Genomic DNA, 25,982 nt, shown 5'->3' with positions numbered 1-25,982 from the left:
GCATGTAGGAGGAGAGCTTTGGGCTGCAGGTTCTACACTCCGTTTTCTTTTGGGCATGCTTGCTGTCGATGTCTACCATCACTGTTAAATGACAAATAAGAAATCACGAATGATGTTAAAAGTGCCTGTGAAAGGAGGCTCTGAGTTTTCAGTGAGGTAACAGAGGTTCTGAGTCATGTTCTACACTAGGGTACTTTTTAGCTGACTAAACCATGTTTAGTGGCATCAAAAGTGCTAATAGCTAAAACATCTAAATTCTTCCACACTAACGTTAGCTATCTAGGCCAATGAAACATTGTGCTAAGTTACTGTAGCTAGCTCAGCTGTCGTGCCTCTTTCTGGTTCAATTCATATACAGAAGTCAACAGATATGTCTCATGTTTGGCATTAACAAAAGTTTAAGTTACACCGACATTAGGAACATACTGTACATAGATGAGGCTAGCTTTAACGTTAGCTAACATGGTGCTAGCTGGCTCAGCTGTTATTCTGCCTGTTTATGATTTCATGCAGAAACTGAAGTCAAGAGTGTGAGTAACATTATAGTTAGCATCTTACCTGGCTAGATTGGAGGATGAATACCAAGAACAACACACAGATGGAATGGAAGACTGAACTTTCAACTGAGGTATTCAATAACATCAACGTTACCAATTGATACGAGCGCGCGACATTACCAATTGATACGAGCGCGCGAGCGCGCATGTTACATGGATGGAAATGTAAAATGGCAGCTATAGCAGCACTAATTTGGATCTCTAGTCTGTCATTTCTGCACTGTGATTGGATAACATAAAAAAATATGTTTGGGAGTTAACAGCAGGAGTTGGTAGATTTTACGTGGGCTGGGTGAGAAACCTTTAAATAAGCAAGTGAAAATCTCTCGCAATACAAAGTCAATGGTGGGAAGAAAAGTTGAGTGGTACCAATGTTACTGCCAATGTCCCGCCCCTATGCAAGACTCAGGAGCATCTTGTTGACATTTAACCTTGAAAATACCTGGGTTTAGACCCCTTATGTACCATGTTAAGTTATCTGCAGTATTAACGTATCCTTATCATTTGTAAAACTGATTATTTTGTAATTACAGCATTAATATGCATACTAGTATACCATAGACACATGTAATCATGTTATGAATAGTTCTATCATGATCTATGCCCTTCAAAACATGGGTCTAGACACCTTCATTTTTCAATTATCTGCAATATTGGCTGAGATATGTCAAAAATCGTTTTTTTGATAATGGCAGCAGTAATTTGCATAAAAATGGTATGTGGGACATTTTTTCAGCTTGGGGCCATAGCTAGTCATTTTCTACACATTCTTTCCAATCTAGAAACACTGATTAGAAGTATATCTCCGGGGGGTGCAGGGGGACCTAGCCTTCCTACTAGACTATTTCTAGATATTGATGAAAATAGGATTTTCGGTAATGGCGTCCCTATTTTGGGCGATTTGGGCGGGAAGGCACCAGCCCTGACCCGGCAGCAATGCATTTTTGTGATGTGGGGGTAGAACCCTTTAAACCCACGTGGTCAGTTGCTTCGGCGCTTTTCACTTGAATAAACCTTCTGGGCTCCTGGTGTAGTGTTGAAAGTTCCCAAGAGCATCGTGAGCTCCATCATTAGGAAATGGGAAGAATATGGAACGACCAGAGACTCTTCATAGAGCTGGCCGTCTGACCAAACTGAGCAACCAGGGAAGAAGAACCTTAGTCAGCGATGTGACCAAGAACCCAATGACCACTCTGACAGAACTACAGAGTTCCTTGGCTGAGATGGGAGAACCTGCTGGAACAACAAGTTTCTGCAGCACTTCACAAATCTAGGCTTTATGTGAGAGTGGCCAGATGGAAGCCACTCCTGAGAATAAGGCACATGGCAGCACGCCTGGAGTTTGTGAAAATTTAAAAAAGCACGTGAAAGACTCTGAGAGCATGATGCAAAGATTCTGTTGTCTGATGAGATGAAAATTGAACGCTTTGGCCTAAATGCAAAGCACTATATCTGGAAACCGAGCACAGCTCATCACCCATCTACCACAATCCCTACCTTGAAGCATGGTGGTGGCAGCATCATGCTATGGAGATGCTTTTCAGTGGCAGTGAATGGAAGGCTTTTAAGGACAGAGGGAACAATAAATGGAGGAAAATACAGGCAAATCATTGGGGAGAACCTGGTTCAGAGTGCAAAAGACCTCAGACTGTGGCGAAGATTTACATTCCAACGGGACAATGACCCCAAGCATACAGCCAAAGCAACACTGGAATGGTTTCAGAATGTGAAAGTCCTGAGTGGCCCAGCCAGAGCCCAGATTTTAATCCCATTGAGAATCTGTGGAAAAGATTGCTGTTCACAAATGCTCCCCATGCAACTTGACAGAGCTTGAGCAAATTTGCAAGGAAGAATGGGAGAAGCTCCCCAAATCCAGATGTACAAAGCTGATACAGACATACCCAATAAGACTCGAAGCTGTAATCACTGCGAAAGGGGCTTCTCCAAAGTATTGACTCAGGGGTTTGAATACTTATGTAAATTAGATATTTCTGTCTTTCATTTATTTTATTTTTTTGTAAAGGTTTCTAGAAATAATTCCACTGTGACATGATGGGGTATTATGTGTGGATCAGTGACAAAGCATCTCAATTTAATCGATTTTAAATTCATGCTCTAACACAACAAAATGTGAAAAAGTCAAGGGGTGTGAATACTTTCTAAAGGCATTGCATATGTAGTTTAGCTGCTGTATGTGTTTTAGATGTTTGGTTTATTTATTCATTTTGTGATTCCCTTCAAATTAACATTTCTCTGGTGTTTTTCAGGTCCTCCATGCCACAAGGCCTGCAGCAAGTATAAGTCTTGTTGGGGTTCTTCCAGCCCGGACCACTGCCAAAAATGTATGTTTGATCGTCCAATGCTCTACACAGTATGCTAAATGCTCCTAAACACATCTTATTTCAATGTGTCTTTATTAGATAATGAGGAATTCAAGTCCTTTACTTTCCGGGCGTCAAGATGTAATGCTGCCTTTTTAATGGCTCAGATTTTCCACTTGCAACACCTGTTATCAGCATGGTTGTTGTGTACCCATGCCTTGTCAAGCCACCATAGGGTGACGCATAAAGAGTGTATTCTCACCTTCATGAGTGTTCCTTTTTCTCTTTTTCCCACCATTCTTAGTCACCCGATCAATTTGTGCTAAACAATGTGATGGTCGATGCCATGGACCAGATGCAAATCAATGCTGCCATCAACACTGCGCAAGTGGTTGCCGTGGACCCCTAGACACCAACTGCTTTGTGAGTGTCCTTCCTACTCATGGTGCATGTCGGAACCTCAGGGATACGGGTTCAATTTCCTTATGTAATTAATTCTTCTGGCCTTCTGCCACTCAAGATATCTCCACATCGACGCCAATGCTGGCAACAACTATTAAACATTTATTGTGTGGGCATGGTGGTGCCAGGCGTGCAGGGTTTTCAATGACAGCGGCGCTTGCGTCGAACACTGCCCACTTCCCGTGTTCTACAAGCCTTCGCACTTCCAGCTGGAGCCAAACCCAGATGTCAAATACAGCTATGGCTCGCGCTGTGTCAAGGAATGTCCCAGTAAGACCACAACGTTGCGCTTGGTTTCACTTGTGTAGACTGTGTTAGAATCTTTAACTCTATCCATCTTTCTTCCTCCCCAAGATTGACTTCTTCTTGTAGGCTTTGACTCGTGTCCTTACCGTTATAATGCTGCTGGACATTTTAAAGTCATAAGTCAACCAGGTTTTGGAAAACCATAGGGTCACAACTTCACAAACTGCAGCTTGTTCACTGCAATATGTACACGAGTCCCAGCTGCTGAAGCAGTCTCTTGGCACAGGTTATGTATGCTGGTTGGTTTGCTGTTGCTTTCATCACATCTGTTGGTATGTCATTGTATCTGAAAGATAAGCTATCAGGGTGGTAGCCCCCTAACAAGTGGCTTATATTTAATTACTCTTCGATATTTATTTTTATTGATTGTGCCTGTGTTAAGCCATAGGGTTGAGAAAGAGGACGGAGAGGAGGGTGGTGAGCCCAGTGCACTAATTATTGAGGTTGGCCTCTGTAAAAGGCTAGTTTATTGTCTGTGGTGTCCAAAGAGGCCAAAGGGTTCTCCTGGATTGAGCATTTACACTTTGCCTACTTTGGCTGCTCAAGCTTCCCAATTCTCAGCCAAGGTGGCCAAAGGAAATGTCACCATGTTCCCAAAAAGGTCACACATTTCCAACGGGTGTGTTATTGCAGTCACTAAGTTGTGAAATCGTGGAAGTGTGTTCATCTTGCCTTAAAATTTGTGTTGAGATACATTATTAAATACAATCGGAACAATGCCCTCTCCTTTGTATTGCCATTTCCCACCCAAAGTACTTTTGTATACTGAATCGAGGCTCGTGAAAAAGCTAACATTTATTTCACAAACAAATCAACCAGACAAACAAAATATACAAAAAGAGGGAGCGGAAGACAAGATGGGGAGAGAAGGGGAAGCACACAACCACAACATTTGAGAGCAGGGAGAAGTGTGGGAGGGAGAGGGCTTGGGGGCAGGAGGCGTGGGAAGGGGAGGGGTGGGGGGGGGGGGGGAGAGGTATAAAACACAAGGGGACCGAAATTAGCGGGGGTAGAAAAGATCAAGGTTTTGGATGGGGGAGGATAAGAGATGGTGGTGAACAGCTGTTTTAAAGACCTGGAGGGTGGAGTGGGATTGAAGAGAGTGAGGGAGTTTGTTCCAGAGGCGGGAGAAAAGAGGAATGAAGGAGTGAAGGTGAGCAGAAAGTCTTGATTTTGGCAGTTTAACCATAAGAGGGTTGCAGGCAGATCTTGTGCGACCTGTAGGAATATTTGGGGGACAGAGCCCAGAGAGGGCTGGGGGGACAAGGCCAGAGAGGAGTCGGTAGAAGACGGCTTTATGCACAATATGGAAAATGAATTTCCTTCACCTCGTTTAAATTTCATGGGCGCACGATAATGTCACGATATTAAAATGATAGTCTTTGTTACATGTAAAAAAAATTAGGTAATTTACGTGTGATGTAATTTAGAGAAACAAACTTGTCTGGAAGTTTAATGTCTAATATATAAAGCTCTTTCTAACCACTGACTGAACGACTGACTGGCTGATATTAATGTTCGGTGCCTTCTGGGTGTCGTAGATAGCTGAAATTCGGCGTGCCAACAGACATCAAAGCCAGTGCACCGGGAAAAATCACAGAACCGTTGGAAAGTGTCCGTAAATATAAATTTACGTAGAACAACCGTAAATGCATATGTAAAAAAACAAAAACAAATAAAAAAACCTCAATCAATATGAACCACCTTCAGAGGCCATTTTCCCCCGCAGAGCGGCATGAAATTTTTTTTATGCTGGAGGCTCCAGGCACGTACTGTATAGCCCTCATCGAGGCCAGGCCTTAAATAAAAGAGAAGGAAAGCTTATGATGAAAAGTGTATGATGTTTGTTTGCGAGAAAGAGAGATTGAAGCTAGCCCGGTAACTGTAGTTTGAGAGAGAAAGTAAGACCAGCTCCTGACACCTCAAATAGTGGTGAACACCTGGCCTAATTTAATCATACCGATCATTTAGTGTAAGATGGTTCTGGGCACCACTTTAACGCTCTTAAGTCAGGATGGTTGTTCTACCCTGGGCGGTTACTGTCTACAACCTACTATCTACAAAAATGTAATTTCTATAACTGTAAACTGTGAAATAAATGTGACAATAATGTCCATAAATGAAAAAAAGAAAAAGCATCTGTAAATGAAAATTTACGTTTAAAAAAGTAAAGGCGTCCATTTAAAAAAAAAAACCCACAATCAATATCTAGTATTTGAAAATTGCAATTTCTATCTACAGACTTGGCATTTAATATGGAATATTTTTTTTGTGGGGGTGAACTTACTTTTCAAGTTCACTTAGAACCAAAAGTTCATTGGAATTATGTTGAAATTATTCTAGATTTTGTTAATGTGACCTTTAAAAGAAACAAAAACCACATTTGACATTTCAAAGCAAATAAATTGATCCTTGAAAGTGATGAAAACTGATATTGAACTCAATTCAGGGACAGCACTGTGTTAAACTTCTGTGCGTTTTCCAGAAGTATTTCTTTATTTTGCACATTAGCCAAATTATTTTTAAACATAAACAAAAGTTAAATTACGACTGGGATTACGTACAGTAAAATTACAGTTCAGTACGTCGTGCAACCCCCACGAGCATTCAGTAGAGCACGTACACGGTGAGGAATGCTGTTCATGAGATTTGCCAAGGTTTGGACAGGAATCGTTTGCCATACAGTGACAATAGCCTGCTGCAATTCACGCACAGAGGTCGGCTGCCAGTCCAAGTGGTCGATTTGATGCGTTAATTCTGCCCACAAGTTCTCTATTGGATTCATATCCTGGGACATGGCAGGCCACTCCATATGCTCTACACCACGGTCAGCAAGAAAGTGTTGGATCATGCGAGCACGATGAGGCCATGCATTGTCATCTTGGAAGACAAAGTTTCCTCGAAAGGCTGCACAAACAAATGGAAGCAATGTTTCTTCAAGAATGGCCCTGTACTTGAACTGGTTCAGGTTTCCATTCAGAACAACCAGGTCAGTTTTGCCCCCTGTATGAAAAGCAGCCCAAACGGTCACCCCGTCACCTCTAGCTTGGACTCTTGGCATTATACAATCTTCGTTGTAGGCTTCATGCACTTGTCTGTGCACTCGGACATGGCCATCTTGACGATAGACCAGAAATCAAGACTCGTCACTGAAGATCACGTGATTCCAGTGTCCTGGTTGCCATTGACGGTGCTCTCTGGCCCACTGCAATCGGCGCTAGTGGTGTTGTCTTGTCAGGCGTGGCTTTCTCAGGGGACTCCTGGCACGATAGCCTGCTTGAACCAGTCGTTGGTTGACTAGCCTTCTGGATACAGGCACATTTGTCAGTTGCTGCCACTCAGCCCTAAGCCGATTAGCTGATTTGGTACGGCCATTGCGGACTAACCGGTGCAGCTGGCAATCATCCCTCCTTGTGGTTCTGCGGGGACGTCCTGGCCTCGATATTGGAGGAGGGACACCCCTCTGAGCATTTCGTTTCGGGATCTTTGACACCTGACCTTGAGTGATGCCATACTGCCGAGCAATAGCACACTGTTTCATGCCGGAATTTCGTAAAGCCACCACTCCATGACAAACAGCATTGTCGAGTTGACGGACCATCTCCAGAGGAAATGGCAATAACTTTTGTAGACGTGCAGCAGTTGTTTTCCACTAATACAGAACGCAACGAGATTCCCTTATATACCCGATTGTGAAGCCAATCGTCAAATGTACCTGTCCGTACATTTTGTCACGCCACCTGTGATATAATCCTGTTATTGACTTCTTGCTGCGACAGACAATCAGTGACATGGTTCTTTTAACAAATAAATCACCGAAGCGTAAAAGAAACTCACCAGATTGATATACCGAGTTCAGAAAGTAAACCCAAGTCAAGAAAAAAAAAATATTCCATATTAAATGCCAGGTTATATGCCAATATGACGATAGACCAGATATTCCATATTAAATTAAATATGGCATATTAAATGCCAATATTAAGCATCTATATAAACATATTAAATGCCAATATTCCATATTAAATGCCAACTCCGGCCTTGCTCCCCCAGCTCTCTCTGGGCTCTGTCCCCCAAATATTCCTGCAGGTTGCACAAGATCTGCCTGCAACCCTCTTATGGTTAAACTGCCAAAATCAAGACTCTCTGCTCACATTCACTCCTTCATTCCTCTTTTCTCCCGCCTCTGGAACAAACTCCCTCACTCTCTTCAATCCCACTCCTCCCTCCAGGTCATTAAAACGGCTGTTCACCACCATCTCTTATCTTCCCCAATCCAAAACCTTGATCTTTTCTACCCCCGCTAATTTCACCCCAAATCCACTTTTTTGAGGTGACTTCTGACTTCTTTCCTGGAAGTCCTTGGTGTCCTTGCGTTTTATACCTATCCTGCCTCCCCCCAGGCCCTCTCCCTCCAAAAACATCTCCCGATGTCCCTGCTCTCAAATGTTGTGTTTGTGTGCTTCCTCCCCTTCTCTCCCCATCTTGTCGACCGCTCCCCTTTTTATATACTTTGTTTGCTTGTTTGTTTGATTTGTTTGTTGGTAAATGTTAGCTCTTTCACGAGCCTCGACTCTGTACACAAAAAAAAAGAAGAAAAAAAAGAAAGTCTGTATCAGTGTAAACTGTGAAATGAAAATCTCAATGAAAATTAACGTAAAAACCGTAAATGCGTTCATTAAATAAATGAATAAATAAACCTGAATTGATATCGAGCAGCAGGTCGGTGATGCTTGCCAATAATCATTAAGCTTCTATTTACTATGTACCTACGTACGAAGAATAATGTGTTCTTATATACACAAAGAATTAAGTTAAGCACCCCCCCCGTTTTTTTACAACCTCGCACATTACAAGTATGTTGTCGTCAAAACAGTGTAATATACCCATGATATTGCTATATTTTCTGGAGAAGTGATATTATGGTCACATAAAACCATAACAATCATGCCGTTTTCAATATTTTATTCTGAATAATTTAAGGTGAAATTTTTTGGGAATTTTAGGCATATATTCACCTCAATTTAAGTATGGAGCTATAGGTCCATCACGGACAGTGTGGATGACGTTTATGTTTTCTAACGTACAGTCATTGTTCTGAGAAGACCTCTAGCGATCTTTGCGTCAATAACGTGTGTAGGACCCACGTGATCGGATCACTGACTCAACCCTACGTCTCATAGACCCTGTAAGCCGTCGTATGCGTTGCTGTGGCAGGTTGTTCCATTCCCGATGTAATGCACGTTCCAATTCATCCAGATTGGCTATTGGAGGGACCATCTTCGCAATTTGTCGTCCCAACATGTCCCAAACGTGCTCGAGGGGGTTCAACCTGCCACAGCAACGCATACGACGGCTTACAGGGTCTATGAGACGTAGGGTTGAGTCAGTGATCCGATCACGTGGGTCCTACACACGTTATTGACGCAAAGATCGCTAGAGGTCTTCTCAGAACAATGACTGTACGTTAGAAAACATAAACGTCATCCACACTGTCCGTGATGGACCTATAGCTCCATACTTAAATTGAGGTGAAAATATGCCTAAAATTCCCAAAAAATTTCACCTTAAATTATTCAGAATAAAATATTGAAAATGGCATGATTGTTATGGTTTTATGTGACCATAATATCACTTCTCCAGAAAATATAGCAATATCATGGGTATATTACACTGTTTTGACGACAACAAACTTGTAATGTGCGAGGTTGTAAAAAAACGGGGGGGGTGCTTAACTTAATTCTTTGTGTATATATATATATATATATATATATATATATATATATATATATATATATATATATATATATATATATATATATATATATATATATATATGTATATATATATTGTTGCGAATATGGAATTTGGCCTCCATATCCGCTTGTAAATATTCCCCTATTTCCCCAATACTCCCCAACTATCCCCAATCCCCCATTCCCTAGTCCCATTGTCTGTAAACAACACTCTGTAGAACCGACCTTCCCCTTTTTCCCCCATTAAATGTCGTGCCCAGGTCCACCGCATCTCACGTAGACAACTTTCGGACATCTTGCTAGTTATTCTTAGTCTATGTCAGTTAAGGACTCGTTTCCATTAATTCTGACTCTTCGTTGCACCAGAATGTGATTATATGGCACCAGTAGTGAGTTTAGGACCTTCCCATACCTCCTCCCATTTTCTTCCCCAAACAACAACAACAACAACCAACAACTACAACTACAACAACAGAGGAGAATGGGGGCGGCGCGGCGCGGGGGGAGTGTGCGTCCTCACACCGGCTCGGTTAGCCGCCATTGACCATGCGCTCCGACGGGGTTACCACGAAGGGGCTCCCTGTCAGCCCCTCGTCAAGGGCGGAGCCGGTAACCCCCCCGCACGCACCCAATGAGAAGCAACGGGCCGATTCCATCTGGGGCGGAGCTAACGAGCCGAGGGCGTGTCACTCCCCGCCGGATATACGCGGCGACTTACCGGATGTGACGTCAGATGCGCCCCCAGCTTGAGAAGACAATCACGACATCCGAGCGCTGCGACCTCCCCGCATCTCTAGACCGGACCGGGTCGATCCTGCCCTGAGCCCAGGTGCACCTGGAGCCATCGATTCTGCCTTTCCTTGCCATCAATCCCCGTGTGAGTCAGTTTTTGTCCCGTTTATCTGTCGTCTGTTGGGGTTAATATAAGAGTGTGTCTAAGTGCCTATCTTCCTATGCTGTCCCTCTCATTCCTGTAATCTAACCTTCCGCCCTAATATAACCTCCTCCGGAGGTCTTGAGAACTGAACCCTTGGTGTCGTGTCATTTGAATCCCAGCCGTTGTGTCCTTTTCCTTCATTGACCTAGCATAGCGCGACTCGGCAACGTTCGAGTATAATCGGGTAACTTGTGCAGGCGCGGTCATACCAAACCGCTCGGTGAACCAACATCCACCACCGTGTCTGTAACAATTGGTGTCGAGGAGTGGAATTCGGACCCGGGACTAAATTTATTAGGCCCAAATTTTGGAACACCAATTGTACCACTAGGGTAACAATTGGTGTTGGAGAGGTAGAATTCGACCCGGAGCGCGTTTCCCGCTCGAAATTATAACGGCGAAATTTGAATTTGTTTTACAAAAATAAAAACCCGAATTTTGAAAGTCGCGCTATGGCGGATCAAGACAGCTGGGGTCCGGTAGGGGAGAGTGAGGCAGGGTCGGTCCAGGACCAAATTGAGGGACAGGAGGAGAGCGAAGCAGCGAGGGTAGCAGACGCACAAAATAGCGTCGTTGTGCCCGACATTGCGGGAGCGCAAAATGGCGCCTCGCTGGTCACCGCGCCCGCGACCGTGGCAGCGCCCCTGGTGGATTTGAACCTTTTTTTTATACAAATGAAGGCCCTTATGGCCCAGAATAGCGAGGAAATGAGGGAGGAAATGAGGGCTCAGAGTGAGCGAATGGGAAACCAAATGGGGATAATGGGAAACCAAATGGGGATAATGGGAAACCAAATGGGGGTAATGAGGGACGAAGCGAGGGGTACCGGTGAGAAGTTAGACAATAATTTTGAGGGGTTAGACAACGGGATAAAAGAGGTGAGAAATGGGTTAACGGGGGTAGAAAATAGAATGGCTGCCCAGGAGAATCAAATGGAAGGGATGCAAAAGGGGTTAGAGGGGTTAGAAAACAGAATGGAAGGCAAATTGAGGGACATGAGGGACCAAGCAGAAAGGGAAGTTAAACAAATGGGGCAGCAGATAGAGGGGGTCAGAATGGGGGTAGAAACCAAACTGGATGCTCACAGGGAGGAAATGGAGCAGATGAGGGTGGCATCTGGGCAGGAGATGCAAGTGATGGGAGAGGAGATCAGAGGAGGAGTGAGTGAGGAGGTCGGAGGAGTGCGCGAGGAGGTGAGGCACTGTAAGGAGCACATGGAGAAGGAGGTGAGAAAGGGGACTGTAAAATTGCAAGGGGGTATAGAGGAGTTGACGCTGGGAGTAGAACAACTGACAGTGGGACAAAAGGAGTTGGGGGAGCAGGTTCAAAGGAACACTGCGGTATTAGGAGGTTTAAAAGCGACACAGAAAGAACTAAAAGATGACTTGGTAGCGACGAAGAGGGAATGTCAGATGGTACGTGAGGGACTGACAACGAGGTTGGACGAGGTGATAGAGGTAATGGAGACGAAGGACCGGCAGGTGAGGACGCACATGGAAACGGTCAAGGTAGCCTTAGAGGACGAACTTGAGGAGACGTACCGGGGAATAAAGGAGGTGAAGCAGAAATTAGAAGAAGTGGAAGAAGGGGTGAGCGAAATTAAGAAGCGACGGAGAGGGGATAAGAAAGAGATAAAAGAGGAGATAAAAGAATTGGTCCAAAGTCTGTGTTTGGATCGTGATGATGTGCTCATTAACCGGATGAGGGATTCGCAGGTGATGGAGGAGAAGCGAAGAGGAAGAGGACCCGGTGTAAGTGGTGACCAATATGGTCGTGCGTATGATGCGCCAGGTGATTTAAGAAGCTTGGGGGTCGAGATGGACCCGGGTGTTCGTGAGAGGCCATTTGTGAAGTGTGCGACAGGTCTGGTGTGCGAAAAAGGAGGTGTGCGAGAAAGTCCGACTCTGGGGTGTGTGAGGAAAAAGTGCGTGCCAAGGAGTGAGGGTGCTGGCGAGAGTGAGTCGGTCGTAGCGCGTGTGAGAGGGAGCACATGGAAGCGCGGTGTGGTGAGTGTTACAGAGGGTGTGACGGGAGAGTGTGCGCGAGAAAGGTGTGTAACGGACAGGTGCATGGGGAAAGAGTGCGCTGTCAAAGGCAAGGAAGAATGCACACCTGTGGTGAGTGTTACAGAGGGTGTAACGGGAGAGTGTGCGCGAGAAAGGTGTGTAACGGACGGGTGCATGAGGAAAGAGTGCGCTGTCAAGAGTAAGGGTGAGTGCGTTGTCAAGAGTGGTGGTGAGAGTAGTGAGAGTGGCACGGAGCGTGAGTTGGTTGTGACAGGTGAGAAAGGAAGCACACCTGGAATGGTAGAGCGTGAGTGGGAATGCACGCTGGAATTGGTAGTGAGGCACATGGTTGGGTGTACGAGTGAGAGCACACCTGTGATTGTCACAGAGGAGGTGACTGAGGAGGGGGCGCGAAGAGGTGTGTTGGTGAGGTGTGCGACCAACGAATGTGTGCCAAAGTGTTCGGTGGTCAGGTGTGTGACCAAGGCTGTGAGTGGAATGAGAGTACCGAGGTGTGTAAGGAAAGGTACGAGGAGCATGGAGACGGCTGGATGTGTGAGCAAGGAACGGGCTGCGGGGTGTAAGAATCCAGGTGAAGCATCGACGGTAACCAGGTTAGAGGTTAGGTCGACTTTTAGCCGAAGCGGGCCCTCGGTGCGTGCCGGGCTTCGCGTGCCGCGAGAACCAGCGGGGATCCGAGCCACGGCGGGTTCGAAAGGACCGCCGTGCGCAATCCACGCTGGGCCTCGCTTTGAACGGCCGCGTCTGTGCTCCACTAGGCGGAGCGGGCAGCCCGATAGGAAGGATCGTCATGGCGACCACTTTTTGGTGAGACGTGCCGGCAGGTCGAGAGCGGGACATTGGATGGCTCCGTGCCGAGATGGTGCGTGGGATCTCGGCACGGGTAAGCCCCCGTCCCTGCACCGAATGCCGGACGCATCCAGCCGCTGGCACAGAACAACCCGCTTTCATGGCTTGGCTTTACGAAGCCGGGCTTTGGACAGGAATTGGCGCACCGAGAGGCATTAGTGAGTAGACTGTGTGATGAGGTTAGTGTTTTGGACCCAAAATTAGAGAAAAACAAAATTTGATGATTGGCAAAGGATTGGCAGTAGTGATTGGCAGATGATGGGCAGTGATTGGCAAATTTTTAATTTGTTGAAATTTGATGTGCAAAATTGGTAGTGAGCGATGGGCCCGGTGGGTAAGGGGGGCATCCCTGCCACCCTTCCCATGGTGGGGCAAAGGAGCACTAGATTATGGGGTGTATGGCAGTGAAAACTAGCCCGGGTGGGTTAGGTTATATTGTAGGGATCTAGCGAAGATGACATTAGGTGACGTTAAGTTTAGTTAGCGACTGATACCTGTAGTGGGGACGCAGGTAGTTTAGTGTGGATGATAATGACGAGGGAGCGCAATAGTTTAAAGGGACGACTGGGAAGCGCAAGTTTCAGAAGGGAGTAGTTAGCTGAGATGATGCCGTGTGTGTGAGAATTGAACAGGTGTGATTGCACAGGTGTGCAACTGGACAGGTGTGTGGAGCAGTGTATGAGTAGTGAGTGTTGTGGATCAGCGCGAATGCGCTTGGGGAGAGAAGGGTGCAGGTGGCACCAGGTGTGAGAGCACAGGTGTGCAGGTACAGGTGTGTGGAGAGAGTTGGAGTAAGTGGTACGGAGTGGTGTGCATGGTGCGAAGGTGTGGATGGGGGAAGAGTGGACCCCTTTCACGAGTACCCGGGGCGGGTAGTGTAAGTGTTAGGTAGAGGGAATAGGTAAATTGTGGTTGGATATTGGCATTTGTGGTGCGGTTGCAGAATGGTGTTGTGGATGGGTGCATTAGTGTTGTGGAAATGGCTGGGCGTGTAGCCTGTTAGTGTGTGTAGTTGGTTGGGCACTCCACCACTGTGAGGATGTCGGCCAGGTGAGGCCGCAGGTGGGCTCTGGGAGCCGGTAGTTGTGAGTGGGTGCCTGAGGATCCCGGGTGTGGATCGGGCAGCCCAGTGCCAGAGAGGGCACCGAGTGGGGAGAGCGCCAGAGGGCCTTCCCCAGGTAGTTAGGTTAGGGTGAGGAGCAGGTAAGCTCGGAGGCAACTGCAGTTGTGGAGGTGTGCAGGTGGGTAGACCCGCTGGGAGAGGTACACGCCACAGCCCAGAAATTGTGCGAGGGCACCGGGAGATGAATCGGGGGAGTGAGACCCCAAATTGAAAAGCACCACAGTTTGGCCAATGGGAATTGGTTTTTAGAACCCATAGTGTAAGAGGGCCAATGGTTTGGCCGGAGAAAGACCCCGGGTAGTGTAAAGTTGTTAAACTCATTTAGGAAATAGTTAGGATTGATGAACCTGTCGCACCATACGCAGCCACTCACCTGTGGTGATGATGATGACTCCACACCTGTGTTTTCTTTGTTTTGTGTTGCAGGAAGTAAGGACTGCTGTTGGATTTGTGAGACGCATCACGACGTGGATGAGACATTGGGGTGATTCCATCTCTCCCTCCCTAGGAGGGACTGATGATGAATTGGTAATGGCAAATTATGATGTTGAGTTGGAGATGGCAAATTTTGATGAAAGTTGAAAATGGCAAATTTGATTGGTTAGGAGGGAGAGAAGACGAATTTGGTTTATGGGAGGAACGGGGAAGACAGTAGGGATGTTTGTTGATTTGTAAAGTAGATGTTTATGGGTAGTGTTGTGTTTTGTGGATACAGTAAGGGGTAAGGGAGGGGCCATGTAGGTTACCTGGTGGGGGGGGGGGGCGTACGGTAGGAACGTACCTGTCTCACCTGGTTCCCATGTGCCCCCAGTGTGCATCATCTTGTATTGCGTGCACTTTTGCGCCCTTACCACCTTACTCACTTGTCTGCTTCTTTTGTCTCCCACCTCCGAGGATCTGGCTTTGGGGCAGAGAGAGAGGAGAGAGAGGTGCTGGATCCGCAGTTGTGGGCCTGCACTTTCGCTGCTTGCTGCCTGGATCGATACACCATATGGACCGCAATGTTTGTGGCCACCCACAATGGACCGCAGTTCTTTTGCGGCCAAGCACCACCCATTGATGGACCTCTGGGTCAACGTGGCACCTATGCCAAACAGGTGAACCACTAATAGTTGGCACCCTGACGGCCACAATAAGGAAATGGACGCGGTTGGCGCCTTTCTTTATTTTTTGGAAAGAGGCAAGAACACCAAGTGCACCACACGAAGGCAAGACCAGCGGCAGAACATCGGCCGGCTGCGACACCACACCATGGTTATTAAACACTTTATTGGTGCACCGGATGGTGCTGACTGTGTGATGGGGTGGTGCTTTTGATGCTTGGAAGGGGTGCTCTGCACATTATTAAAGGCCGTAGGCCACAGAGCACTCGTGGGTTGGTGTATCGATGCTGGCATGCGTGCTCTCTCTATGCATAACATCTGCATGTGTTCCTCCAAAAACAGGTCCTGGATCGTAGTGTAAATAGCAGCGTAGTCTTGTAAATAATGCTCCCTCCCGGCTGTATGTTTAGTTTGCGAATTCTTTCCGGATTCGGTTATCCTGTGGGTGTGTTTCTGAGAGGAGAAGGGTGCAACGTCGCAGGGGGACATATTTACTCATTTGTGAATATCTGTAAAACTGTCGCACTCAGGGTAGAGTTAATAGTAGAGGGAACTACATCTGAGTGGCACACTAAAATAGGTAAAAATTTATCGGGTCGGGACGCCCCGAGGGTAGAGAAGGGTGCAATGTTGCGAATATGGAATTTGGCCTCCATATCCGCTTGTAAATATTCCCCTATTTCCCCAATACTCCCCAACTATCCCCAATCCCCCATTCCCTAGTCCCATTGTCTGTAAACAACACTCTGTAGAACCGACCTTCCCCTTTTTCCCCCATTAAATGTCGTGCCCAGGTCCACCGCATCTCACGTAGACAACTTTCGGACATCTTGCTCGTTATTCTTAGTCTATGTCAGTTAAGGACTCGTTTCCATTAATTCTGACTCTTCGTTGCACCAGAATGTGATTATATGGCACCAGTAGTGAGTTTAGGACCTTCCCATACCTCCTCCCATTTTCTTCCCCAAACAACAACAACAACAACCAACAACTACAACTACAACAACAGAGGAGAATGGGGGCGGCGCGGCGCGGGGGGAGTGTGCGTCCTCACACCGGCTCGGTTAGCCGCCATTGACCATGCGCTCCGACGGGGTTACCACGAAGGGGCTCCCTGTCAGCCCCTCGTCAAGGGCGGAGCCGGTAACCCCCCCGCACGCACCCAATGAGAAGCAACGGGCCGATTCCATCTGGGGCGGAGCTAACGAGCCGAGGGCGTGTCACTCCCCGCCGGATATACGCGGCGACTTACCGGATGTGACGTCAGATGCGCCCCCAGCTTGAGAAGACAATCACGACATCCGAGCGCTGCGACCTCCCCGCATCTCTAGACCGGACCGGGTCGATCCTGCCCTGAGCCCAGGTGCACCTGGAGCCATCGATTCTGCCTTTCCTTGCCATCAATCCCCGTGTGAGTCAGTTTTTGTCCCGTTTATCTGTCGTCTGTTGGGGTTAATATAAGAGTGTGTCTAAGTGCCTATCTTCCTATGCTGTCCCTCTCATTCCTGTAATCTAACCTTCCGCCCTAATATAACCTCCTCCGGAGGTCTTGAGAACTGAACCCTTGGTGTCGTGTCATTTGAATCCCAGCCGTTGTGTCCTTTTCCTTCATTGACCTAGCATAGCGCGACTCGGCAACGTTCGAGTATAATTGGGTAACTTGTGCAGGCGCGGTCATACCAAACCGCTCGGTGAACCAACATCCACCAGCGCGTCTGTAACAATATGTATATATATATATATATATATATATATATATATATATATATATATATATATATATATATATATATTGTTGCGGATATGAGGACTGTATATATTTTTTGATTGTGTGCTTTATTATTATTATTATTATTGTTTATTCTGCGCCCCCCTGCCTCCGGAGCTGTGTAAAGGTGAAAGGGTATCCCATAATTAGTCCACAAGCATACACGTCAGCCAATAATAGAATACCCCTGTTCGATAGTTATATCTTATTCTGTGTTTTAGAGTAAGGCTGTGTCTCCCATTAATTGAAGTACTCCATTGCACCAGTGAAAGAGAATAGATCCCCTTTCATTCCCATCCCCAAAACCTCCATTTCCTTTCACATCCCCTTTCGTCATTGCCGAGCCTCGATTGCCAATTACCTCCCCTCCAAAACCACCATTGAACAAGTGTTCGGGTCGGGGAAGAGGGGCGTGCCCGCCCGTCGTCATCAAGGGCGGAGCCAGAGGGTCGCATGACCAACCAGGGCCGAGGTGAGCACACCGATGGGCGTGTCCTGAAGGCCGGTGGCTTGATCGCCGGAGGCGCTATAAAGGCGCGTGCGCAAGTGGCGTGAGAGAGTCAGTCAGTGGAGTCGGTGGTCAGTTGGTTGCGTTGGTTGCGGTGAGGAGTCGGTGGTGGTGGTCAGTTGGTTGCGTTGGTCGGTGGTGAGTCAGTCAGGGCAGTTGATGGTCAGTATGTGGTCAGTAGGTGGTCAGTTGGTGGTCAGTTGGTTGCGTTGGTTGCGGTGAGGAGTCGGTGGTGTCGGTCAGTTGGTTGCGTTGGTTGCGGTGAGGAGTCGGTGGTGAGGAGTGAGTGGACCAAGGAAGAGTTGAGGGTTTGGACGAGCCGAGTCGGACAAGTCCTGGGAAAGCAGCGGAGGCCACAGCAGCAACAACACCCAACAGCCACTTGGGGCCTGGACGGCGGTTTTGAGCAAGGCCGTGAAGGAACGGCAGCTGCTAAACGTGCCGATCGTGCTGCAGGACCCCCTTGGACCTTCCTCTCCCTCCAGCCATCCACCTCCTGCCTTTCCACCCTTCTTGTGTACGTGAGTTTGTTTTGTTTGTTCTGTCCCTGGGTTAATTAAGTCTGTATAAGCTAGTATTTGCACTGTGTCACCTGCATCTTATGTGTTGTAAATAAACGTGACTGCTTTCTTTTTGCTTGTGTGTACAATAAATCCAATTACTCTTCTGTCCGTCTTCTCGTTTTATTCCTTTTCCTCTTTGCATTTCGTCGTTTTAGAGTTTTCCAGATTGGGCAGCTGCGGTGCGATACGGCCAAAGTTCTGGGTGAATCGGGTGAGTCGGGGAACAACTGTTCGGTCGCGGAGCCTTCGCTCGGCAAAGTAACATCTAAACCGCGATCAGTAACAATTGGTGTCGGGAAGTGGGATTGGACCCGAAGCGCGCTTAACGCGCTCAAAATTACAAAATACCGAAATTGCTTTTGTTTTACAAAACCCGAATTTTGAAATCGCGCCATGGCTGGTCAAGGCGACGGGATGCCGGTGGGAGAGATAGATGGGGTAGAATCGACCCAGGACCTCGGGGAAATGTATGTGGATGAAAGAGAGGAGGAGAACATTGGCAATGTGGTTGAGGGGGTATCAGGCGCACAAAATGGCGCTCTCGCGCACGAGGTTTCAGGCGCGCAAAAAGGCGCCTCGCACGAGCGCGCGGTAGCCGAGCCCGCTGTATCAACGGGCTTTAACATGCAGCCGATTGACATGCAGGCCCTCATTGCGCAGCTACAGGCAGCTGTACAGATGAGTATGGGAGACCAAATTGGAGGTTTGAAAAACAGTATGGGGGTAATGAGGGACGAATTGAGGGCTGATAGTGAGCGATTGAGTGAGCGATTAGAGGGCCAAATGGGGGCAATGAGGGACGAAGCGAGGGGTACCGTTGAGGGGTTAGACAAGAAATTTGGGAAGTTACACAATAATTTTGAGGGGTTAGACAACGGGATAAAAGAGGTGAAAAATGGGTTAATGGGGTTAGAAAATAGGATGGAGGACAAATTGCGGGAAATAGGAGAACAATCTGCCAGGGAAATCAAACGAATGGGGAACCAGATAGAGGAGGTGCAAATCGGGTTAGAAAGTAAACTGGATGCTCAGAGGGATGAATTGGAACAGATGAGGGTGGCATCTACAAAAGAGAGGGAGGAGATGAAAGAGGAGATACGACGAGGTGTAAGTGAGGAGGTCTCGGGGGTACGCGAGGAGGTAAAGCGAGGCGAAAAGCGTATAGAGAAAGAGGTGAGGAATAATACGGCGAGGTTACAAGGGGGAATAGAAGATCTGACGGAGGAGGTGGAACAGCTGACGGAGGGACAGACGGAGTTAGTGGAGCAGGTTCAAAGGAACACTGCAGTACTCGGAGGGTTAAAGGCGACACAAAAAGAAATTAAAAACGATTTAATAGCGACACAGAGGCAATATCAGATGGTACGTGAGGGACTGACAATGAGGGTGGACGAGGTGACAAAGATAATGGAGACAAAGGACCGAGAGGTGAGGATGCACATAGAGACGGTCACGGTAGCCTTAGAGGACGAACTTGAGGAGACGCACCGGGAAATAAAAGAGGTGAAGCAAAAATTAGAGGAAGTGGAAGAAGAGGTGAGTGAAATTAAGAAGAGACGGACAGAAACTAAAAGAGAAATCCAGGAGGAGGTGATGGAATATGTGCAAGGTCGGTGCTCAACTCATAATGTGATGCTCACTAACCAAATAAAGAGTTTGCAGGTGGCAAAGGAGGTGCGGAGACAAGGTGCCAAGGTGAGTGGCGATATAATCGGCAATGTATATGATGTGAGGAAAGCTTCAGTCGGCTTGGGGTTTGGTTTGGATCCGGGTGTTCGTGAAAGGCCGTTGGTGAAGTGTGCGACAGGTCTGGTGTGCGAAAAAAGAGGTGTGTGAGAATGTCCGACCATGGGGTGTGTGAGGAAAAAGTGCGTGCCGACCAGTGAGTGTGCTGTCGAGAGTGAGTCGGTAGTAGCGCGTGTGCGAGGGAGCACATGGAAGCGCGGTGTGGCGAGTGTTACGGAGGAAGTAACGAAAGAGTGTGCGCAAGAGGATGCGCGAGAAAGGTGTGTAACGGACAGGTGCATGGGGAAAGAGTGCGCTGTCAAGAGTGAAGGAGAATGCACGCCTGTGGTGAGAGTTACAGAGGATGTAACGAAAGAGTGTGCGCAAGAGTGTGTGCGAGAAAGGTGTGTAACGGACAGGTGCATGAGGAAAGAGTGCGCTGTCGAGAGTAAGGGTGAGTGCGCTGTCAAGAATGGAGGTGAAAGTAGTGAGAGTGACACGGAGCGTGAGTTGGTTGTGACAGGTGAGCGAGGATGTACACCTGGCATGGAAGGATGCACACCTGGAATGGTAGAGCGTGTGTGGGAATGCACACTTGAGTTGGTCGTGAGGCACGTGGTTGGGTGTGCAAGTGAGAGCACACCTGTAATTGTCACAGAGGAGGTGACCGAGGAAGGGGCGCGAGGAGGTGTGTTGGTGAGGTGTGCGAGCGACGAATGTGTGCCAAGGTGTTCGGTGGTCAAGTGTGTGACCAAGTCGGTGAGCGGAATGAGTGTACCGAGGTGTGTAAGGAAAGGTACGAGGAGCATGGGAACAGCTGGAGGTATGAGCAAGAAAGGGGTAGCATATGCATGTAAGCATGCAGGTGAGGCATCGACGGTAACCGGGTTAGCGGTTAGAGCGACTTTTAGGCGAATCGGGCCCTCGGTGCATGCCGGGCTTCGCGTGCCGCGAGAACCAGCGGGGATCCGAGCCACGGCGGGTTCGAAAGGTCCGCCGTACGCGATCCACGCTGTGCCTCGCTTGGAACGGCCGCGTCCGGGCTCCACTAGGCGGAGCGGGCAGCCCGATAGGAAGGGTCGTCATGGCGACCACTTTTTGTTGAGACGTGCCGGCAGGTCGAGATCGGGACATTGGATGGCTCCACGCCGAGGTGGTGCGTGGGATCTCGGCCCGGGTAAGCCCCCGCCCCTGCCCCGAATGCGGGACGTATCCAGCCGCTGGCACGAAAGAACCCGCGTTCATTGCTCGGCTGTACGAAGCCGAGCTTTAGAAGGGAATTGGCGCACCGAGAGGATCTAATAAGTAGACGGGTGATGAGTATAGTGTTTTGGCCCCGAAATTAGAAAAAAAGGCGAAATTTGATGATTGGTACGGTGATTGGCAGATGATTGGCAAAATTTTTGATTGGCTGAAATTTGGTGTGCCAAATTGATAGTAGGACCTCCCCGATGTGGTGGAATGGCAACTCTGTCATCCCTCACGGGGTGGGGCAAATGCGCTATAGTTTATGGGGTTGATGGCAGTGAAAACTAGCCCGGGTGGGTTAGGATATGGTGTGTAGGGATCTAGCGAAGATGACATTAGGTGACGTTAAGGTTAGTTAGTGACAAGGATACCTGTAGTGGGGACGCAGGTAGATTAGCGTGGATGATAATGACGTGGGAGCGCAATAGTTTAAAGGGGCGACTGGGAAGCGCAAGTTTCAGAGGGGAGTAGTTAGCTGAGATGATGCCGTGTGTTTGAGGATTGAACAGGTGTGATTGAACAGGTGTGATTGCACAGGTGTGCCACTGGACAGGTGTGTGGAGCAGTGTTTGAGTGATAGTAGTGGTGATTGTGTATTGTGCTGACCCAATGGTCCAGGAAGAGGAGGAGGGTGCAGGTGGCACCAGGTGATTGCACAGGTGTGCAACAACAGGTGTATGTGGCTATGTGGAATAAATGGTAGTGTGGAATAAATGGAGTATTGGAATGGATGGTCGTGGAGTGAGTATGGTGGAAATGGTGGAGTGGAGTGGATGGTGCGAAGGTGTGAATGGGGGAAGAGTGGACCCCCATCACGGATACCCGGGGCGGGTAGTGTAAGTGTTAGGTAGAGGGGATAGGTAAATTGTGGTTGGATATTGGCATCTGTGGTGCGGGTGACAGAATGGTATTTGGATGGGTGCATTAGTGTTGTGGAAATGGCTGGGCGTGTAGCCTGTTAGTGTGTGTAGTTGGTTTGGGCACTCCACCACTGTGAGGATGTCGGCCAGGTGAGGCCGCAGGTGGGCTCTGGGAGCCGGTAGTTGTGGATGGGGCCCGAGGATCCGGAGGACGGACCCGGGTAGCCCAGTGCCAGAGGGCACCAAGGGGTGACAGAGCCAGGAGGGGCCTTCCCAAATTAGATAGGTTAGGTAAGGAGCTAGGTAAGCTCGGGTGGCAACTACAGTGGTGGAGGTGTGCAGGTGGGTAGACCTGCTGGGAGAGCTACACGTCGCAGCCCAGAAATTGTGCGAGGGCACCGGGAGATGAATCGGGGGAGTGAGAGCCCAAATTGAGAAGCACCACAGTTTGGTCAATGGGAATTGGTTTTTAGAACCCATAGTGTAAGTTGGCCAATGGATTGGCAGGGAAAGACCCCGGGTAGTGTAAAGTGTGTTAAAATCATTTAGAGGATAGTTAGGATTGAAGTCTCCTCACACCATCTGCATCCACTCACCTGAGGTGACAGGAACTCCACACCATGCCATGTTTTGATTATTTTTTACTGTGCAAATGTTTGGATTGTGAGACGCATCATGACGTGGGTGTGACATTGTGCTTGATGTTCCATCTCTTCCTCCTTATGAGGATTGATGACGAATTGGGTGATGGCAAATTTTGGATAGAGGGATTGTGGTGATGAATTTGGTATAGGAGAAATATGGGGAAGACGTGACAGTAGTGACGAATTGGTAATGTGTAGATTTTGTACATATGGGGTAAGGGCAAGGGTAGGGTAGGTGACAGGGGGGTGACGTACGGTAGGGACGAGCTTTCTCACTTCGCCCTCTGTACGCATTTCGCCTTGCATTGCCTTATTGATGTGTACCCTTGTGACCTTACCCCTCGCTCAATTGTCTCTTTTTGTCTCCCACATGACCTGTGCGCCATTGGGCGCCGAGGGGAGCGTGCGTGGGTCGGCCATTGTGCGCCCGAAATTCCCAGAACCAGCTGTCTGCATCGATGCACCACATTATGGACCACATGTCTGTGGCCGAGCACCACTTATGGACCCCATGGGTTGGGGCATGGCCTCTCTGCTGGAACCGGCCATGAGGGCCCGAAATCTTGCTGGCGGACCTTGGCCACAGGGCACCGATGCCCCACAGGTGAACCACACGTAGTCGGCCCTGTGGGCCATAAATAAAGAAAATAAAAAGGACACATTGGGCACACTTTATTGCAAATAGGCCGCCAGTAAGCAAAGCAAAAGAATGACAACATCTGGAAGACCAAATAATAATAACCAGCAGAGGGAGCCGAAGAGCAAGAGATCACCTGCAGGGTTAGGGGTTGTTGATTTTATTTTTATTGAACATGCATTGAACACTGATGAACTATGGTGACTGCACCGATTGGTGTTTGAGGGTGCTTGTATTGGTGCGTTTTGGGTGCTTTAATGGTGCGTCGATGCAGAGCAGACTGTCTCCCCCCCAGAAAGAACAATCACAGGTCCTGGGTTAGTTTTGTAAATAAAAATAGCGTCATTGTAAATAATGCTTCCCACCGTCAGTGTGTAGTTTGAAGACCATTCCGCAATTCGGTTAACTGTGGGCGTAAGTCTGTTAGGCAGGGTGCAATGGAGCAGCGGGACACATTTATTTATGTTTTAAAACTGTCGCACTCAGGGTCAGGTTAAAAGTAGAGGGAACTACACCTACGTGTCACACTAAATAAAAGTTGTAGGCCCGGGACGTGCCTAAGAGGAGGAGGGTGCAGTGTTGCGGATATGAGGACTGTATATTTTTTTTGATTGTGTGCTTTATTATTGTTATTATTATTGTTTATTCTGCGCCCCCCTGCCTCCGGAGCTGTGTAAAGGTGAAAGGGTATCCCATAATTAGTCCACAAGCATACACGTCAGCCAATAATAGAATACCCCTGTTCGATAGTTATATCTTATTCTGTGTTTTAGAGTAAGGCTGTGTCTCCCATTAATTGAAGTACTCCATTGCACCAGTGAAAGAGAATAGATCGCCTTTCATTCCCATCCCCAAAACCTCCATTTCCTTTCACATCCCCTTTCGTCATTGCCGAGCCTCGATTGCCAATTACCTCCCCTCCAAAACCACCATTGAACAAGTGTTCGGGTCGGGGAAGAGGGGCGTGCCCGCCCGTCGTCATCAAGGGCGGAGCCAGAGGGTCGCATGACCAACCAGGGCCGAGGTGAGCACACCGATGGGCGTGTCCTGAAGGCCGGCGGCTTGATCGCCGGAGGCGCTATAAAGGCGCGCGTGCAAGTGGCGTGAGAGAGTCAGTCAGTGGAGTCGGTGGTCAGTTGGTTGCGTTGGTTGCGGTGAGGAGTCGGTGGTGGTGGTCAGTTGGTTGCGTTGGTCGGTGGTGAGTCAGTCAGGGCAGTTGGTGGTCAGTAGGTGGTCAGTTGGTGGTCAGTTGGTTGTGTTGGTTGTGGTGAGGAGTCAGTGGTGTCGGTCAGTTGGTTGCGTTGGTTGCGGTGAGGAGTCGGTGGTGAGGAGTGAGTGGACCAAGGAAGAGTTGAGGGTTTGGACGAGCCGAGTCGGACAAGTCCTGGGAAAGCAGCGGAGGCCACAGCAGCAACAACACCCAACAGCCACTTGGGGCCTGGACGGCGGTTTTGAGCAAGGCCGTGAAGGAACGGCGGCTGCTAAACGCGCCGATCGTGCTGCAGGACCCCTTGGACCTTCCTCTCCCTTCAGCCATCCACCTCCTGCCTTTCCACCCTTCTTGTGAGTTTGTTTTGTTTGTTCTGTCCCTGGGTTAATTAAGTCTGTATAAGCTAGTATTTGCACTGTGTCACCTGCGTCTTATGTGTTGTAAATAAACGTGACTGCTTTCTTTTTGCTTGTGTGTACAATAAATCCAATTACTCTTCTGTCCGTCTTCTCGTTTTATTCCTTTTCCTCTTTGCATTTCGTCGTTTTAGAGTTTTCCAGATTGGGCAGCTGCGGTGCGATACGGCCAAAGTTCTGGGTGAATCGGGTGAGTCGGGGAACAACTGTTCGGTCGCGGAGCCTTCGCTCGGCAAAGTAACATCTAAACCGCGATCAGTAACAATATATATATATATATATATATATATATATATATATATATATATATATATATATATATATATATATACTGTATATATGTGTGTGTGTGTGTGTGTGTACGGTACATATATGTACATATATATGTATATGTACGGCACACACAAACATATATATATATATATATATATATATATATATATATATATATATATATATATATATATACATGTTGTTGCGTGACTACCCTCTGGTGAACACCGCCAGGTGACAGATGACCAAACGTGCTTAACACTCTTAGGACATGGTTTGTTATTGCTTACACAATGTGTAAGGATACCCCACTAGTATAGTATATAGATGCTTTGCTGCTGTCTTGAAGAGCCTCTGGCCATTGTGGCTCATTCAATTGGACACTAAGTTGGACACTGTTGACATTGTGAATAAGAACTTCATCCTTATCTGTGTGGGGGTAAGGAGGAGGATTATGTTAAAGAATTTCTTAACCTTCTTTGGTGTCTCAATACAACAATATGGATTCCCAGTTTAATTTTATAGCTAATACTTCATATTGATTTTGCTTCAAATGGGGTTTTTCTGGATATTACTCGTTCACATCTAAAATGGCAAACCCATGGTCATTCATTATTTGCAAGAATGTGAGAGAAGAGGCATCGTTGTCATTCTTGTAAAGTGTGATGGGGTGATTCAAAGATAACACACAG

At 47.7% G+C, this 25,982-nt stretch overlaps 1 protein-coding gene across 2 annotated transcripts in view; it reads left to right on the top strand.

Moving 5' to 3' along the window:
• LOC137417601 (receptor tyrosine-protein kinase erbB-4-like) overlaps positions 1–25,982 on the top strand; it is a 249,597-nt gene that overhangs the window by 83,788 nt on the left and 139,827 nt on the right. For both annotated transcript variants that reach the window (XM_078782410.1, XM_068103503.2), the window contains exons 5-7: positions 2,825–2,899; positions 3,183–3,301; positions 3,469–3,610. In XM_078782410.1, the coding sequence (XP_078638536.1) occupies positions 2,825–2,899; positions 3,183–3,301; positions 3,469–3,610 (336 nt within the window). The remainder of the gene's footprint in view (positions 1–2,824; positions 2,900–3,182; positions 3,302–3,468; positions 3,611–25,982) is intronic.

Source organism: Myxine glutinosa, chromosome 1 (genome assembly GCF_964187855.1).
Source record: "Myxine glutinosa chromosome 1, kmMyxGlut1.1, whole genome shotgun sequence".
NCBI classification, from domain to species: Eukaryota; Metazoa; Chordata; class Myxini; order Myxiniformes; family Myxinidae; genus Myxine; species Myxine glutinosa.
Note: the sequence above shows the minus strand (reverse complement) of the source record. Positions and strands in the feature narration are given on the sequence as shown.